General features: G+C 52.2%; 1 protein-coding gene and 1 long non-coding RNA gene across 3 annotated transcripts in view; one reads left to right on the top strand and one right to left on the bottom strand.

Moving 5' to 3' along the window:
- AFAP1L1 (actin filament associated protein 1 like 1) overlaps positions 1-1,089 on the bottom strand; it is a 62,432-nt gene extending 61,343 nt beyond the window's left edge. The window contains 1 exon segment of the mRNA NM_001244817.1: positions 986-1,089. Within this exon segment, the coding sequence (NP_001231746.1) occupies positions 986-1,001 (16 nt within the window). The 5' untranslated portion in view covers positions 1,002-1,089.
- Positions 1-17,927, top strand: part of LOC106509605 — a 117,034-nt gene that overhangs the window by 63,770 nt on the left and 35,337 nt on the right. The window lies entirely within an intron of this gene.

The raw sequence follows: 17,927 nt of genomic DNA, 5'->3' as shown, positions 1-17,927 counted from the left end.
GCAGAGCGCCTGGGCTCTGACTTTATCTGACGCGGTGCAGGGAGCTTCCCCAACGCCAGCAACTGCTTTCATCCTCCCCCGCCCTTCCGAATTTCTTCCACACCCCTGGCCACTCCTTTTTTCCTCTTGGAGGCCTCAGCCCAGCAAACAGGCAGATGCCAGAAGGGTGTAAGGTTATGGGGGGGGGATTTCCATTAATAATAAGAACAAGAACAACCTTTCTCACGATGGCACAGCACTTAACAGTTTACCAAATACATCCACACCGATCTCGCTGGGGTTTGCACAGCTGGGGAGTTAGGGCCCTGGGGTCTGATTCCCAGCCTCTGACCCTGCCCCCACGTCCTGCCCACTGTGGCGTCTTTACCTAAGCACAGCTCCCCATGAGGGCCCCGTCTCGGTCCCTGTCAGTTGCAGTTGCAACGAGCCCTCACCGTGTCTGCGAGACTTTATCAAACCGCATTTCCTGAAACAAAGTCCAAACAAGAAGGGGTCTCAGGGTCCGACCTTGTCACCAGCCCAGAGAAAGAGGGGGCTGGGCTTACACAGCCGGCCGGGAAGAGCGCGGGGCTCAGACACCAGGCGCGCGTCCCCGTCGCGGAGCCGCGTCCCGCAGCGCCCCTCGGTCCCCGAGGCCGTGGGGGCTCCTCAGGTTGGGGCGCGCTCGCTCGCTGGGGAGTGTGACTTGTCGGCGCGCTTCACCCTTGGGGGGATGGGGTGGGAGGAGCTCCGGCCGCCGGAATCCTGTGGATTCCTGCCCGAAGCTAAGCCTCTGCGCGAGTCCCTCCCGAGCAGAGCCCTAGCTGCCCCGGCGGCGCGAGAGCCCCGAACGAACGCACAGCGGCCGCCCCCGCCGCCCCCCGCGATCGCTCCTCGCCCGCCCGGGCCCACCGCCCGCCGCCCCTCCGCCTCTCCGGCCTCAGGTCGCCCGCTTCTCCCCTCCCCGCTCCGCAGCAACAAGTGCGGCCGCCGCGCGTCCTCTTACCCCGGCCTCGGTCCATGGCGCCCGCCGATGGCGCGGAGCAGGGCGCGGAGCAGGGCGCGGCGGCTCCGGCGGGGCCGCGGCCGCCTCGGACGCGGTGCGCTGTCGTCTGGCCCCGCGGGAGTGCGCTCCGCGCGTCCCTCCCCCGACAGGATGCTCGCGCGGCGCCCCCGCCCCTGCAGCCGCTCCCGGCTCCCGGAATAGCCCCAGAGCCCGCCTCTGCCCCCGGGTGGCCGGCGGTGGCCCTCGGCCGGCCACACGTGTCCGCGCCCCGCCCTGCCTTGCTCAGGCCCTCGGCCCCGCCGCAAGGGCGCAGAGGACCCAGCCCAGGTTCACACGCTCAGTGCTCGAGCCCGCGCGTCCCGTCCCTCTCCCAGACCACGGCGGCGGTGTGCAGCTTGGCTTGCACGGCAGTAGTGACGAGAGGCTGACTACCGCGCCGCCCAGCCCGCTCCAAAGTTTTCAGATTGTCCAGACTGTTAGAAACGGTTTTTCTCCAGCGGAATCAAAATCTCTTTCCATGCTGCTGCCACCCGTTTCCTGGCTGTGGGTTTATCTTCTCGATTCCACATGTCTTTCTGGAGCGCCTTCTCGTGCCAGACACACTGTGCTGGTTCAGTGTCCATGATGTGGAGAAGGGAAGTAGTAACGATAACAATAATAAAGATATTTGGGGAGTTCCCGTCGTGGCGCAGTGGAAACGAATTCCACTGGGAACCATGAGATTGCAGGTTCGATCCCTGGCCTTGCTCCGTGGGTTAAGGATCCGGCGTTGCCATGAGCTGTGATGTAGGTCACAGACCCGGCTCGGATCTGGCGTGGCTGTGGGCTGTGCTGTAGGCCGGCAGCTGTAGCTCCGATTCGACCCCTAGCCTGGAAACCTCCATATGCCACGGGTGTGGCCCTAGAAGGACAAAAGACAACAAAACAAAAACAAAAGATCTTTGAAAATCACCTAGAAAAAAGGAGAAAAAGAGGACTGCTAAAAGGTTGGCCATGGTCTGGGATGCATCCAAATTCTGAGGTTCCCTGGGTACTAAAAACGTGAAGAATGCCAACACGGAGTGATAAAATGACGGAAGTGAACACTTTTTTAGCGTATAAATGCAGTGCCATCGCAGAAGTGCTCTTCCCAGAATAATTACAGGATGTAGGCAAAATGTTGCTGTGGCCAGTGTGGCCAGGAGTGGGATTTCAGTTTAAAGTTGTATGAAGAAAGCCAACATCTTTCACCCTGTTAGTTGCTCGCTGTGGAAGCAGGTCTCAGGCCCTTACAGACAGTAGGAAAGGTCTAAATGTAAGAGCCGCCACCGAGTGCAGGCCAGGTGCATTCTCCTTCTAGACTCTCTTCCTCCCCAAGAAGGCCAGGTCCCAGTCTGCAGCGCTGGCCGGGCCCCTCCTGTGCCCCGAACGTCTGGCAGTGGGACCACGTGGTGCAAAGGCAGAGAGACAGGAAGGGCCTGGGTAGAGCATCCTGCCTCCTCTCGGACCAGGAGTAGTTCCTCCAATAGCTTGGATTAGGCAGGTTGAGAGTGACCCCGGCTTTGCCAGATTGCACAGGGAGTTTGTTGAGCATGTCTGTGTGTGAGCCCAGAGGAAAAACGGTGTCATGAAAAAACGGTGGGATTGGAGTCTGAAAACTTGTGTGTGAGCTCTTGCTCTCCTGCTTACGAAGTGTATAATTTTACGCCTGTGAGGTTTGCTTGCTCATCTGTGCTGTGGGAAACCTCATCCTGACCCCACAAGGCTCTTGGGAGGGCAAATAAAAAGATGGTTCAAACCCACTTTGTGAACCAAAAATAGCTCTAAACATGGGAGCCATTATTATTTTCCAAGTTCCTCTTTGTTCCTGCCCACTTTTCCAATTTGGAAAGGTCAGTTTAAATTCTAAAGCAGACAACCCACAATTTACAAGCGGATCCACTTCCAAAAGTTCACGGTTTGAATTCTGAAGCACTTGGAAACAAGGCCATAAATTGTAGTCAAGTTCTGAGGCCGGCCCATTAGTGCTTTAAAAGACCTAATATTCCCTTTGAAATAGCGTTTTAAGATAAATGGTGCGTAAGTACTGCAAGAGCAGATGGAGGTTTCGGTCGGTTTTTAGGACTTTCAGAAGCTTGGAAAGTCTTTGGAGGTTTCTCAGAGAGTCGGAACATAAAATCAGAGGAGCTAAGGGAAATGCGTATGTACTACGGAGTAACTGATGGAATGGAATCAACTGCGCTGTGGTCCGGGAGAGACGTAAAACCGTGGAACGCAGTCTTCGCTCGGTTCCAAGGTTGACAGCAGGAAGTTGCGGCGAAGGCGCCCAGGTGCTCTGGTTTAATCACCACCCACAACGTCCACAAGGTGGCACTGTTGACTACAGTTACCGCGGCTGGGTTGCCGTTGGGCACCCGAACGCGATGATTGGGGCGGCCGTTTGGGGGTCTGGAGAAAGGAATAACCGTATTTTTCCTGCACTTCCCCTTTGATTAAGTCTGTCGTCCCCGTAAGAACGACACCCACTTTTCGTCAGTTCTCGTAGGAGCGTGTTGGTTGCACCCTGTGCCCATTCCCGCTGGGGACCGCATGGTGAGTCGGAATGATCTCCAGCCTCAAGGAATTCAGCATCCAGGAGAGGAGACAGATACGTACACAATAGTTCAATCGAGAGTTATTACATGAGGAGTTCCCACTGTGGCTCAGCGGGTTAGGAAACGCACATCGTGTCTGTGAGGATGGGTGTTCGATCCCTGGCCTCGCTCAGTGGGTGAAGCATCTGCTGTGGCTCGGATCCCGCGTGGCTGTGGCTGTGGCGTCGGCCGGCAGCTGCCGCTCCGATTCGGCCCCTGGCCGGGAAACTTCCATATGCCCCAAGTGCAGCCTTAAAAGAAAAAAAGATATTGCATGAAAAGTACCAGAGGAGAGATGACGTGCCCTTGGACGTCATTACCACCAAGAGGACTCTCTCCCTGACCCTGAGGGGGCGGGAGTGGGTGGCAGGCGTGTGGCTGGGCCTGCAGTGAGGCGCTGACACCACAGGCCGAGGCGTGTCTAGAGCCAAGACCTCGGGGTGGGCCCTGCGGCACGTGTCTGCGGGCACTTTGGCTTGGCGGCCTCCCTTGGGGGTCCTGGGACGAGGGAGGGTGGAGGCTGGGGTGGGGCGCCCGGCGCCTCCTCCCTCCGCACGTCCGCTCTCCGGGAAGGACTCGAGGCCGCTGCCCTGTATGTGCCGCTGCCTGCGGTGCCGCTGAGTCCTGCAGGTCTGCCGGGTGCCTGGCTGACGAGGTCCGCGTGGGGAGACCCAGCTCTGCAAGAGACGGCAGCTTTGGTCCCCGTGAAACACTCCCAGGAAAAAGCTTTCAGCTCCCACGTGCTCCCAGTCCCGAGAAAACAAATGACACCCCCAGGCTCATTCGTAGCTTGTCAGGCGGAACTGGGGCGCCCTGGGGAAGAACAGTTGGGCCCTAAATGGTTTTTGTCCCAGCGAGAGAAAGATGCTTGAGCTTTCCGGCCTTCAGGTCTGTTTCCGTCTTGGCCGCTGGAGTCCACATTCGGATCCCCATAGAGGGTTTGATGGCTGCCCTTTGCCCTCAGTCTAGAGTCCAAATCCCTTGCTCCCTGAGCCCCCGGCCGCCGTTCCTCAGAGCAGACAAATAGCCATCTGAGGGGACCCTGGAAGCGTAGGGAAAGCCCTCCAGTGGGGTTCAAATCTGGGTTCCGACTCTGGCACCGCGTGACTCTCAGTTCTCCCCTGGGTCATCCTTCTCCTCTGCCCCAGGACCGGCAGCTCGGGGCAGGCAGGCCCAGCAGCTCGGGGGAGGCAGGACCGGCAGCTCGGGGCAGGCAGGACCGGCAGCTCGGGGCAGGCAGGACCGGCCCCTCGGGGCAGGCAGGACCGGCAGCTCGGGGGAGGCAGGAGCTGCATCCTCCGCACGAGCCGATCCCTTGGGCCCAGGACCGTTGCCGGCATCCCGGAGGCGGTAGGGAGGGTGGGGAGAGAGTGAGTGACGGTCAGAGTCAGGGACCTGGACCTGCGACGCTTCTGTTACCGCAGGTGCCCTGAGGGAAGGTCCCCTTTATCCTCTGGGATGGCCTGCTGCTTTCTGCGCAGAGGAACAGGAGCCTGCAGTGCAGGCCTGGGAGTCATGAATGCCTCTGTAGCTCCCAGCCCGCTGCCTGCTGCTGCCCAGGGCCCTGCCCCCCAGAGCCTGGGTGCAGGGTCAGCCCCAGAGCCCCTTGCGTGAGTGTCTGCCCATGCTGGTGGCTGGATGAAAAGCTCTCTTGTTCCACTCAGCACCACGTCCCCATTAGAGCCTCTCTGCTGGGACGTGGCACAGGCCCGCTGGTCCACCCTGGGCCCGGGAGGCAGATAGAAATCTGAGTGGCAGCTGCTGGGAGAAGGAGAGTTTCACGGATGGATGAAAACCCTACTCCTGTTGCGTTTGTAGGTTTTGTTTTCAGGCCCCTGGGCTCCTACCTGCAAGCAGGCTGCAGGCTCAGCGTCCGCTGTCACAGAGCCCAGGGCACTGTTGTGGGCGGAGGAAAAGGAGCTTTTGTTCTTAGGCCCCAGTGCTGCACGCCCCTCCCCTTGGGTCCTTCCTCGAGAAAAGGGCCCCCTTGGCTCCTATGTGACACTCACAGGCTGAAGTGGCCACAGCGGGACAGGGGAGGAGGGTGTGTGAGCTGCCCAGCTGGCAAGGCAGAGCACCCTTATTCCATCTGAACAGCTGGCAGCCGGCAACTCAGCATGGTGCCAGTGGGAACATGGGCCTGGAGTGGCCAGATTTTGAGACTTTTCAGGAGAACCCAGGAATCCAGATTTCAACTTATGATTTTAAAATGGTGATAACTAACCCAACTGTTTTAACACATTGCAAGGCAAACCCGAATACCCCTGTGGGCTGAAACTGGCATGCAGGCTGCCCCTGTGGACCCCTGAGAAAAACTGGGCCCGTGAAGACTTCCGGAGGGCCCGTCCAGCCGGGTGCCTCTCTGTGGGGCGGAGGCCCTGCGGCACAGACCCCCTCCTTTGGGAAGGCCGAGCTGCGGGACCCCTCTTCGCCTCCAGGCTGCAGCTTGATGCTAGGTGCAGAGGTCCAAAGCGAATTTTTTTTTTTTTTTTTTGGTTGCTATTTGCGTCCGCAATGAGGTCCAGTAGTTGAATGAGTGTAAACCTGAGAAGCACGAAGGTTAAAAAACAAACCTTACCAGAGCAACAGGAGAAAAAAAAAAAAAAAAAAAAAAAAAAACTTCAGAGCCAGGAGAATCCGGAGAGATGAGCCAGTCTGGAAGCTTCACCTGTTAGATGAGGAAACTGCAGCCCAGAGGGGGGGAAGAAGTCTTGCCTGAAATCACACAAGATCTTAGAGGCAGAACCAGGGGTGGTGGCGAGGGCTCTAGACGTGATGTGTGGCGCTTAAGGTCGGGTTCTGCCACATACGGGTGACACCCTGAATGAATTCCTCATCAAGGGCTCAGTTTCCTTATCTGTAAAACAAAGAAGACCGTGTTCCCCAGAGATGGGGTGAGATGCCTCAAGGGCTTAGTGCAGAAGTGGGAGCCACTCTCGTCAGCCTGGCTTCTTGGAAGACACGGCGGGTGCTTGGGCACACGCTGATCTCAGCTCCCTTCCAGGCGGCCCCCGGTGGGAGTTCTGCGTAAATCAACCCCCGGAAATGTGAGTGATTCTGCGGCTTCCTCCCTCGCTTCAGAACAGCGGATCCCCTGGGACACGAGCGCTGGGGGGCCTCCAGCTCCTGTTACCGCCGCGTCTGAGAAAGGCTGGCGTCTTGTAGGTACAGCTTTCAAAGTTAAATAGAGCCGTGATTTGGCCAGAAGGACAAATTGCCTGGTTCACTTTCTCCTGATCCAGGTGGACAAGACCCTGTGTGTCAGGCTGTCACAGTTCCTCGGTGTGGCAGTCCAGTCTTGACCCACAAGAGAGCTGCGGGAGCGAGCAGGCCTTGGGTCCAGGCCCTGCAAGCACCCGTCGTGCTGATCCAGGCACGCTCTGGCCCCTTCCTCCCGGCTCCCTAGGCTCCCGGCGAGTCCCTGGGGCAGCTGCCTGAGCAGGTTACGCAAGACCGCGGGTCTCGCACAGACAGCAAAGTGGTCAGTATGGCTTCACCGTGAGAGCCAGTGGGTTTGTCATGACTCCGTGGGTGGCACGTGCCACAACCACAACTCGAACCAGCTTAAGCCGCAAAGGGAATTACTAGCTCAGAGGGTAGCTGGAGATTTGGAGGAGGAGCTGGGTTTAAGGCAGGCTCAGATCCAGGAACACAAGCAGAGTGCTTCCTGCTTGGTTCTCCCCCCCCCCAATTTGGTCTTCGTCATCAGACGGAGTCTCGTCATTTGTGGCCCAGAAAAAGCCACAAGACTGCAGGCCTGCACACCTTGACCGGCTGAAATTCCAGGTCAGAAAGACCTGCCTCTCTTCCTGTCGTTCCTGCACCCACCCTGGGGGTTGGGGGGGCACCGACCTTCGGCCCCCCCACCAGTCTTTATCGCTCATGAAATGAGTGCTGTTATCGCTCCTAGTTTGCAGTCTGAGTGTCTGTGGTGTCTTAGCTTGCTAGGCTTGTCGTGACAGTAGCACAGACCGGGTGGCTTAACAGTGGACAGCTCCTTTCTCCTGCTTCTGGAGGCTGGACCTCTACAGGCCAGGCGTCAGCAGGACTGGTTTCCTCTCTTTGGATCGGGGGCCTCCTTGGCCTGCAGGTGGTGGCCCTCCTGCTCCCCGGTCCCCTAGCCTTTCCTCTGGGCACACGCACCCCTGCAGGTCTCGTGTCATCAGGACACCAGCCAGACTGGCACAGGGCCTGTGCTCACCTCCTCGTTTCTGCTTGTCACCTCTCGCAAGGCCCCGTCTGCGAACCCAGCCTCGTTCTGAGGGCCTAGGGGTTAGAGCTTCAACATGACTTTTGAGGGGGTGCATTTCAGCCTCTTACCCCCCTAGTTAGTGGTGAGGCTGAGATTTGTGCCCAGGGAGGCCGAGTCTAGCCTGCGGCTGCCATGTCCCTGCCACGGCTCGGGCTGGGCCCCGTGTAGGCCGAATCCTTACAACCCCGAGCAGCCGGGGAGGACGGTAGCCACTGAGGATCTCAGCAAATGGGAAACCGCCGGCCAGGACGTCCGAGGAACAGCGGCCAGTTGTGGGGTCCTGGCTCCCTGCAGCGCACTGGGGCCACGGCCCTGGCGGCCGCTCGGGGTACCTGTGAGTTCTGGTCTCGGAAGCAGCTTCGGATGGTCTTCCCAAAGCCCAGTCGTCATGCGGGAGCCGAGGGCTGCTCAGCTCCCCCTTCTGCCAAAGAGAACAGTCCTTCCCAGGGTGTGCAACGCGGACCCGTCTGAATGAGTCAGTTACGTTTAGCGGCTCCTGGGCCCTGGCTTCGCAGAGTGATGTGTCAGTGAGTTCACGCCGGAAAGTGGCCCTTGCCCCACGCTCCCTGACGTTGCTGAGGACGGAAGTCAGGGACGGGCCGACTGAGCGCAAAAGGTCACAAGGACAGCACGAGGGAAACAGCAGCGGGAAGGTGGGGTTTGAGGGCCTGAAGTGTGGGAAACGCTGGGTGGTTCCCCCCGGAGGAGACTCTTGGTTATGGCCATAGGCGTCCGCTTCCCCCTTTCGTGTGTACACGCCGGCCTCGCCTGCCCCAAGGACTCACCGTGGGGGTGACTGCAGGCCTTTGGTTTCTTCGTCTGTGTCCCTGTGCCAGCCACACTGGAGCCCAGGTAGAGAGGCAAGTGGGTGCTTGGGGGACAGCCAGAGGCCAGCCCTTGTCATCATGGCTTCGGGTTGGTGTTTATTTAGAGTCTTGCTCGAGGGCTTCTGACGGCGGCTCCCAGCCCTGTATGTAAAAGCAGGTGTTTATCACTGTTTAGTCAAGGTTTTAGCACCTCCACGTCTGACGCGGGATGAAGCCTTTAAAACTGAATTACACACGGGGCATAACAGAGTTGGCATAAATCTGTAAACTCAATTCACCATTGCTGTGAATTTTAGTACTGCTTGGTGGCCCTTGCATTTCAAGCCCTTCTGCTCCGTGTTAGGCTCTGTTCAGTGGCGGCTGCAGCTGCTGACACCTTCCACAGCCGGCTCCTCAGTGTCTGGGCCAGGTGCCTGGAGGACAAGTGGCTCTGGGTGCAGGAGAGCTGGCTGCTTGCCCTAATCGGCTCAGATGCTCGTCGGGCCTGTTTCTGTGGCTGCAAAACGTAGCCCTTGTAGCGGTGCGGGCTCCTCCGTGATCCTGCGGCCCCCAGGTGGTGTCCCTCCCTCGCTCCCTCCCTTCTTTCTCCCTTTCCTCCTCCTCCTCTCTCTCCTTCCTGTTGGCTGCACCTGTGGCACATGCAAGTTCCTGGGCTAAGGATCAAACCTGAGCCACAGCGGTGACCCAAGCCGCTGCAGTGACGGTGGCGCCTCCTTAGCCTCTGCGCCACAAGAGCCCGCTGTCTTCTGCTTTAGTGACGTCAGGTGGCCTCCCCTCCAGGGTCCAGAGAGGTCTTGTGCACAGAGAAAGGGCTCCTTTTTAGGACTCCAGAAAGTCGGACCCAAAATATTGCTGTGTCGTCCAAACAAGGAAGACGGTTGAGGGCAGCCGCTCCCGAACTTCACCGTGGGTGTCCGTCCCGAGGGGCCGTGTTGAAACACGGGTTTGGACTGAGTGGGCTGGGAGCCAGGGCCGAGGTCCTGCCTTCCTGACAAGCTCCCTGTGACGCCGGTGCTGCTCGTTGGGACCCCACTTTGAGCAGCGGGACTTAGAGCAGCTTCCCTGCTTCTGGCAGCTGAACCCCTGCCCCCAGTGCCAGCCAGGTGGTCTCTGCAAAGCCTGCCCGAATGCCAGGTGTCCTTCCCGTCCCTGCCCGCCCAGCCCTTGCCTGCCTTCCTGCCGCCTCTGACCTCACTCTCCCCTTCGTGTGCTTCACTCTGGTGTGGTTCAGTTCCTCAAACACACGGCTTTCACCCACCCCGAGCCTTGGCCTGCGCTGTCCTCTGCGCCTGGAGCGCTCCCGCCGCACTGTGCCCTTGCGCGTCGGTGCCCGCAGCTGTAGGGGTGGGAAGTGGGTTCCCTCGGCCGCTGCTGCTCTGGGGCCCGTGTGTGTCTCTGCAGCCGTTCACTTTGTGGGCCTTCTCTTCTCCTGTTCACTTCTTCACAGTCTGTTCCTGCCTCAAGACCAGAGTTGCATGACCGCTCACCCCTGCCTTGCACACCGTTGCACCCTCTGTGCTCCCGCTTCAGTAAACATCTGGTGGGCATGCGTGTGGCCAGGGAGCAAGGGGTCTTTAGGGCCGCACTCAAAGCACATGGAGGTTCTCAGGCTAGGGTTGAATCGGAGCTGTAGCTGCTGGCCTACGCCACAGCCACAGCAGTTCCGGATCCAAGCCGAATCTGCGACCTGCACCACAGCTCACAGCAACGCCGGATCCTTAACCTACTGATCAAGGCCAGGGATTGAACCCACGTCCTCATGGGTACCAGTCAGATTTGTTAACCACTCAGCCACGACGGGAACTCTGAGTATTCCTGAGTGTCCTGTTTCACATCTGAGCCACCTGTCTCGAGGGGCTGTAGGGAGGGTGCTATTTAGAAGACCATAGACGAGAGGTCAGGCAAGGAGCTCCTTTTAGGCCACGTCTCATCATCAGAGATGTCAAAATGTGAAAGTATCTATCTTAAAATGGATGAAATACAGTAAGCCTAGCTTTTCTTCAACAGTTATGTCAAATCAGTTGATGCAGCATTAGATTAAACAAAGGTACCACAGGGCTTCCTGGGACTTCCGGCAACATGCATCGTGCTTTGCGGAGGGAGGGACAGTGGCGGTGGCCAAGACCCTGTGACTCACTTTGCCGGAGGCCCGTCTGTCTACCTCCTCTCTCTTTGCCAGCAGTTGCCTGCCCCCCACTGGCAAGGCTGAAAATGCCACTTACTCCGTTTTACTCAGTAGCTTGGCCCTGTTGCCTAGTTCTGCCAGCAGAACCTGCGGAGGAGCCTGTGGGGGCCTTCTGGGGAGGGTTTTCTCGTGAAGAGAGGCACACAAAGGGAAACTTCTTTCCTGCTTCTCGATGTGACTGTGTGAGGACACGAAGCCTGGGGCTACAGCAGCCGCTGTAAATGTGAGGAGTCAGCCCGGGCGTGGTGGCATGGAGCCACGCGAAGAACCTGGGCGAGGAGGGGGGAGGGAGAGCTGCAGGGAACCCTAACCCAGGGCTGCAGCAGCCCTGCCTCTCGGACCCCTGGTTGTGCAAGACAAATGTGTTTTCGGCGTAGAAGCCACTTGTGAGAAGGCGCGCTGTATTGCACTGGAAGCATCCTGACTGAGAGCAGTGGCTCCGCGGCCTTTCCAGCCAGACGGATGGACTTGGCTCCACGGTCATGGGGCGCCCTCCTCTGCGAGACAGAGGCAAGAACAGTGGCTCCCTCTTGGGTTGTTACAGAAGCTTGAGTGAGATGATGCGTGCACAGACCTCCGAGTAGAACTTGGCATATTGCTGGGGCGTTATGGTGAGGAACTGTTATTATTACTGTTGTTGTTTTAAGTATAGTTAATTTCCAATGTTGTATTAGTTTCAGGTATACAGCAAACGGATTCAGTTACGTATGTTATTTTTATTCCGGTGATTTGTCATCATAGATTATTACAAGATAGTGAATATTGTACACACACACACACACACACACACTCTTCAGGTTCTTTTCCATCTAGCTTTGTTACAGGGTGTTGACTGTGTGCGTGGCAGGAGGATCTTGCTGAGCTCCTCTGTATATGTGGTCGTTTGTATCTGCTAGTCCCCGACTCCCAATTATCCCTCCCCCACCTCTTTCCCCTTTGGTAAACCTCCGTTTGTTTTCTACGTCTTTGAAACTGTTTCTGTTTTGTAAGTCCCTTCAATTGTATCCCATTTTGGATGCCACATGTGAGTGATAACACATATTTGTCTTCCTCTGTCTGATTTACTTCACTTACTAGGATGTCTCTAGGTCCACCCATGCTGCTGCAGGTGGGCAATGTTTCCTTCTTTTTTATGGCTGAGTAATATTCCAGTGTTTATATGTAACACATTTCCCTTATCCATTCCTCTGTGGATAGGTATTTAAGTTGCTTCCATGTCTTGGGTATTGCACACAGTGCCGCAGGGAACACTGGGGTGCACGTATCTTTTTGAATCATGCTAGTCTCCGGATATGCGCTCAGGAATGGGCTCATGCGGGGCTTCTGTCTTTATTCCGTTAAGGAACCTCCGTGCTGTCTTCCATGGTGGTTGTACCAGTTTCCATTAGAAGCGCTGCCTCTTCTCCGCACCCTCCCCAGCACTTGCTATGGACAGGCTTCTTGATGCTGCTCATTCTGACCTTTGTGAGGTGCTAGCTCATACTGGTTTGGATTTGCATTTTCCTAGTTATTAGCAGTATTGAGCATCTTTTTGTGTACTTTTGGCCATCTGTATCTGTATGTCTTCTTTGCAGAAATGTCTATTTAGATCTTCTGCCCATTTTTCGAGTTATCTGTTTTTGTGATATTGAGCTGCATGAATTGTTTATGTATTTTGTGTATTAATTCCTTGCTGGTCGCTTCATTTGCAAATATTTTCCCCCATGCATTGGCTATGTTTCCATTTTATTCACAGTTTCCTTTGCTGTGCAAAAACTCAAGTTTAATTAGGGCCCGTTTGTTTATTTTTACATTTAATTTATTTATTTTTCTTTTTTTTTTTTTGCTGCACTGCAGCACATGTAGTTCCTGGGCCAGGGATCAGATCAGAGCCACAGCTGCAACCTATGCTACACCTGTGGCAACTCCAGATCCTTCTAACCCACTCTGCTGGGCAGGGGACCAAATCTGTGTCCTGGAGCTGCAGAAATGCTGCTGAGCCCAGTGTGTCACAGCGGAACTCCCCCATTTGTTTATTTATTTTTTATTTTCCTTATTCTAGGACATGGATCTAAAAAAGATACTGCTGCTATTTATGTCAAAGAGCATTCTGCCTATGTTTTCTGCTAAGAGTTTCATAGTATTCGGTCTTAGATTTAGGTCTTTAATCCATTCTGAGTTTATTCCTGTGTATGGTGTTAGAGAGTGTTCTAATTTCATTCTTTTACATGTAGCTGTCCAGTTTTCTCAGCACCACTTATTGAAGAGACAGTCTTTGCTCCGTGTACTATTGCCTCCTGTGCTGTAGAGTAATTGACTGTAGGTGGGCGGGTTTATCTCTGGGCTTTCTGTCCTGTTCCGTTGATCTACATTTCTGATTTGGTGCCAGTACCATCATGTTTTGATGACTGTAGCTTTGTAGTATAGTCTGAGGTCAAGGAGCCCAATTCCTCCAGCTCCTATTTGTAGGCTTTATGATGATAGCTGTTCTGACCTCTGTAAGGTGATACTTCATTGTGGTTTCAATTTGCAGTTTTCTAGTAATTAGCCTCTTTTCACATGCCTGTTGGTCATTGGTATGTTTTCTTTAGAGAATTGTCCATTTAGGTTTTATGCTTGTTTTTTGATTAGGTTGTTTTATTGATACTGAGGTGTATGTATATTTTTGGAAATAAACCTCTTCTTGGTCACATCCTTTGCAAAGTTCTCCCATTCTGTAGGTTGTCTTTTTGTTTTGTGCAAAGCCTTTTAGTTCCAAGTTGTTTATTTTTGCAGTTGATTCTTCTGCCTTGGGAGAGCGATGTAAGAAAATATTGCTGGGAGTTCCCGTCGTGGTGCAGTGGTTAACGAATCCGACTAGGAACCATGAGGTTGCGGGTTCGGTCCCTGCCCTTGCTCAGTGGGTTAAGGATCCGGCGTTGCCGTGAGCTGTGGTGTAGGTTGCAGACGCGGCTCGGATCCCGAGTTGCTGTGGCTCTGGCGTAGGCGGGTGGCTACAGCTCCGATTCAACCCCTAGCCTGGGAACCTCCATATGCAGCGGAAGCGGCCCAAGAGACAGCAACAACAACAACAAAAGACTAAAAGACAAAAAGAGACCAAAAAAAAAAAAAAAAAAAAAAAAAAAAAGAAAATATTGCTATGGTTTATATCAGGACTGTTTTGCCTATGTTCTCTTCTAGGATTTTCATGGTATCTTGTCTTATATTTAGGTTTTTATTTATTTATTTATTTATTTTTGTCTTTTTGCCATTTTCTTGGGCCACTCCCACGGCATATGGAGGTTCCCAGGCCAGGGGTCTAATCAGGGAGTTCCTGTTACAGCGCAGTGGAAACGAATCCAACTAGTATCCATGAGGATGCGGGTTCAGTCCCTGGCCTTGCTCAGTGGGTTGGGGATCCAGTGTTGCCATGAGCTGTGGTGCAGGTCACAGACGCGGTTTGGATCCCGCGTTGCTGTGGCTGTGGCGTAGGCCAGCGGCTGTAGCTCTGATTCAGCCCCTAGCCTGGGAACTTCCATATGCTGTGGGTGTGGCCCTAAAAAGCAATAATAATAATACAAAATACTAACCATACCAGGTGTTGGTGAGGACAGGTGTTGTTTTTATTTTCATTCCTCTAGTCTTTTTTAGCTATAGCTATTTTACAGTGTGCATGAGGGCATTGTTTAAGATTTAATTTGCATTTTTCCTAAGAACAAATGATAAACATTTTTTGTGGGCTTATTTACCATTCCTGTGTCTTTTTGGTGAAGTATTTAGTCACATCTTCTGCCCATTTTTATTGGGCCATTTGTCTTACTGTTGAATTTCACGAATTCTTTATAGAATCTAGATATAAATCATCTGTCAGACTGAATGCTTTGCAAATATTTTGTCTGCAGCTTGCCTTTTCATTTTCTATGTTATTGAGAATACAAAGATTTTTTTTATGGTTGATTTACAATGTTTTATCAATTTCTGCTGTACAGCAAAGTGACCCAGTCATATGTTTTTATACATTCTTTTTCTCCCATGATCCTCCTTGACGTTCAAGTCACACGTGACTAGGTAGCGTTTCCTGTGCTACACAGCAGGTCCCCGTCGGCCAGTCATTCCTTATACCACAGTGTGCATATGCCGGTCCCGAGGGCCCAGACCATCCCTCCCCTGCCTGTCCCCTTTGGTGACCATAAATTTGTTTTCAAAGTCTGTGAGTCTGTTTCTCTTTTGCAAATAAGTTCATTTGTATCCTTTTTTAAGATTCCACATAAAAGTGATACCACATGATGTTTGTCTTTCACTGTCTGGCTGACTTCACTTAGGATGGTCATCTCTTGCTCCATCAGTGTCGCTGCAAATGCCATTACTTTTTCCTTTTCATGGCGGAGTAATACTCTATTGTGTATATGTACCACGTCTTCTTTCTCCATTCCTTCGTTGATGGACATTTAAGTCGTAGGTGTCTCAGATAGTGTAAACAGAGCAGCAGTGAACATTGGGGTGCACCTATCTTTCTGTTTTTGTCTTCTTTTTTTTTTAGGGCTGTAGGCACAGCACATGGAGGTTCCCAGGCTTGGGGTCGAACTGGAGCTGTAGCTGCCAGCCTACACCACAGCCAGAGCAACGCCGATTTGAGCCACGTCTGTGACCTACACCACAGTTTACAGCAACACCGGATCCTTCACCCACTGAGTGAGGCCAGGGATTGAGCTCACGTCCTCATGGGTATTAGTTGGATTCATTTCCACTGCGCCACGATGGAAACTCCCTAGATCTGCCCATTTTTTGATTGGGTTGTTTGTTTTTTTGAGATTGAGCTGCATGAGTTGTATGTTTTGGGTATTAATCCCTTGTTGGTTGCTTCATTTGCAAATATCTTCAATTCTGTGGGTTGTGGTTTTGTTGTGTAAAATCTTTTAAGTTTAACAAACATTTGTTTGTTTTTATTTTCATTCCTCTAGGAGATGGGTCCTAAATAGAAATTGCTGCAGTTTATGTCAGAGAGTGTCCTACGTTTTCCTCTATGAGTTTTATGGTATCTGGCCTTATATTTAGGTCTTTAATTCATTTTGAGTTTATTTTTGTGTATGGTGTTAGAGAGTGTTCTAATTTCATTCTTTTACACGTAGCTGTCCAGTTTTCCCAGCACCAGTTATTGGAGAGACTTTCTTTTCTCCGCTGTGTGTTACTGCCTTCTTTGTCATAGATTAATTTTATTTCTGGACTTCTTATCCTGTTCAATTGATCTATATTTCTGTTTTGTGCCAGTACCATACTATTTTAATGACAAGTCAGGGAGCCTGATTTGTCCAGCTCCATTTTTCTTTCAGGATTGCTTTGGCCAGTTGGAGTCTTTTGTGTTGCCATACAAATTTCAAAATTTTTTGTTCTAGTTCTATGAAAAATGGTAGTTTGATGGAGATTGTATTGAATCTGTAGTTTGCCTTGGGTCGTATACTCATTTCGACAACACCAATTCTTCCAGTTCAGCAGCATGGTATACCTTTCCAACTGTTTGTGTTATCTTTGATTTCTTCCATCAGCATCTTGTAGTTTTTAGAATACAGGTCTTTTGTCTCCTTAGATAGGTTTATGTGTTGGTATTTTATTCTTTTGGATGTGATGGTAAATGGGATTGTTTCCCTAATTTATTCCTCATTTTGTTGTGAGTATTTAGAAATGCAATTGAATTCTGTGTATTAATTTTATATTCCGTAACTTTACTGAATTCATTGATGAGTCTAATACTAATAGTTTTCTGGTAGCATCTTAAGGATTTTATATGCATAGTATCATGTCATCTGCAATGATTTACCTCCTCTTTTCCAATTTGGAGTTCTTTTATTTCTTTTTCTTCTCTGATTGCTGTGGCTAGGACTTCTAAACTATGGTGAATAAAAATGGTGAGAATGGACATCCTTGTCTTGTTCCTGATCTTAGTGGAAATTCTTTAACTTTTCACTATTCAGAATGATGTTAGCTGTGGGTCTGTCATATATGGCCTTTATTATGTTGAGGTAGAGTCCTGCTATGCCCACTTTCTGGAGCATTTTTATCATAAGTGAGTACTGGATTTTGTCAAAAGCTTTTCTTATATCTATTGAAATGATCATATGGTGTTTATTCTTCAATTTATTAGTGTGGTGTGTCACACTGATTGATTTGCAGATATGGAAAAATTCTTGCTCCCAGTGATAAATCCCACTTGAGCATGGCGTATGATCCTTTTAATGTATCGTTGCAGTCAGTTTGCTCGTATTTTGTTGAAGATTTTTGTGTTTATGTTCATCAGTGACACTGGTCTGTATTATTATTATTTTTTTTGTCTTTTTTTTTTTTTTTTTTTGTCTTTTTGCTATTTCTTGGGCCGCTCCTGCGGCATATGGAGATTCCCAGGCTAGGGGTTGAATCGGAGCTGTAGCCGCCAGCCTACGCCAGAGCCACAGCAACAGGGGATCCGAGCCGCATCTGCAACCTACACCACAGCTCACGGCAACGCTGGATCCTTAACCCACTGAGCAAGGGCAGGGACCGAACCCGCAACCTCATGGTTCCTAGTCGGATTCGTTAACCACTGCACCACGACGGGAACTCCTTTTTTTTTTTTGTCTTGGTCTGTATTATTATTATTATTTTTTTGGTGGTATCTTCGGTTTTGGTATCAAGGTGATGGTGACCTTATAGAAGCAGTTTTTGAGTGTTTCCTTCCATTGCAATTTTTTGGGGTTAGTTTCAGAAGGATAGGTGTTAACTCTTTAAATGTTTCGTAGAACTCAGCTGTGAAGCCACCTGATCCTGAACGTTGGTTTTCTGGACCGAACCCACAACCTCATGGTTCCTAGTCGGATTTGTTAACCACTGCGCCACGACGGGAACTCCGGTTTTCTGGAAGTTTTTAAGTCACATTTTCACTTTCAATACTTGTAATCGGTCTGTTCAGATTTTCTGTTTCTTCCTGGTTCAGTCTTGGATAACTGTACCTTCCTAAGAGTTTGTCCATTTCTTCTAGGCTGTACATTTTATTGGCATGTAGTTGCTTGTACTAGTCTCTTGTGATCCTTATATTTCTGTGGCGTTCACTGTAACCTCTCCATTTCTAATTTTACTG

This window comes from Sus scrofa, chromosome 2 (assembly GCF_000003025.6).
Source record: "Sus scrofa isolate TJ Tabasco breed Duroc chromosome 2, Sscrofa11.1, whole genome shotgun sequence".
Classification (NCBI taxonomy): domain Eukaryota; kingdom Metazoa; phylum Chordata; class Mammalia; order Artiodactyla; family Suidae; genus Sus; species Sus scrofa.
The sequence above is the reverse complement of the archived record's forward strand: the minus strand, read 5'-3'. Positions and strand labels throughout refer to the sequence as shown.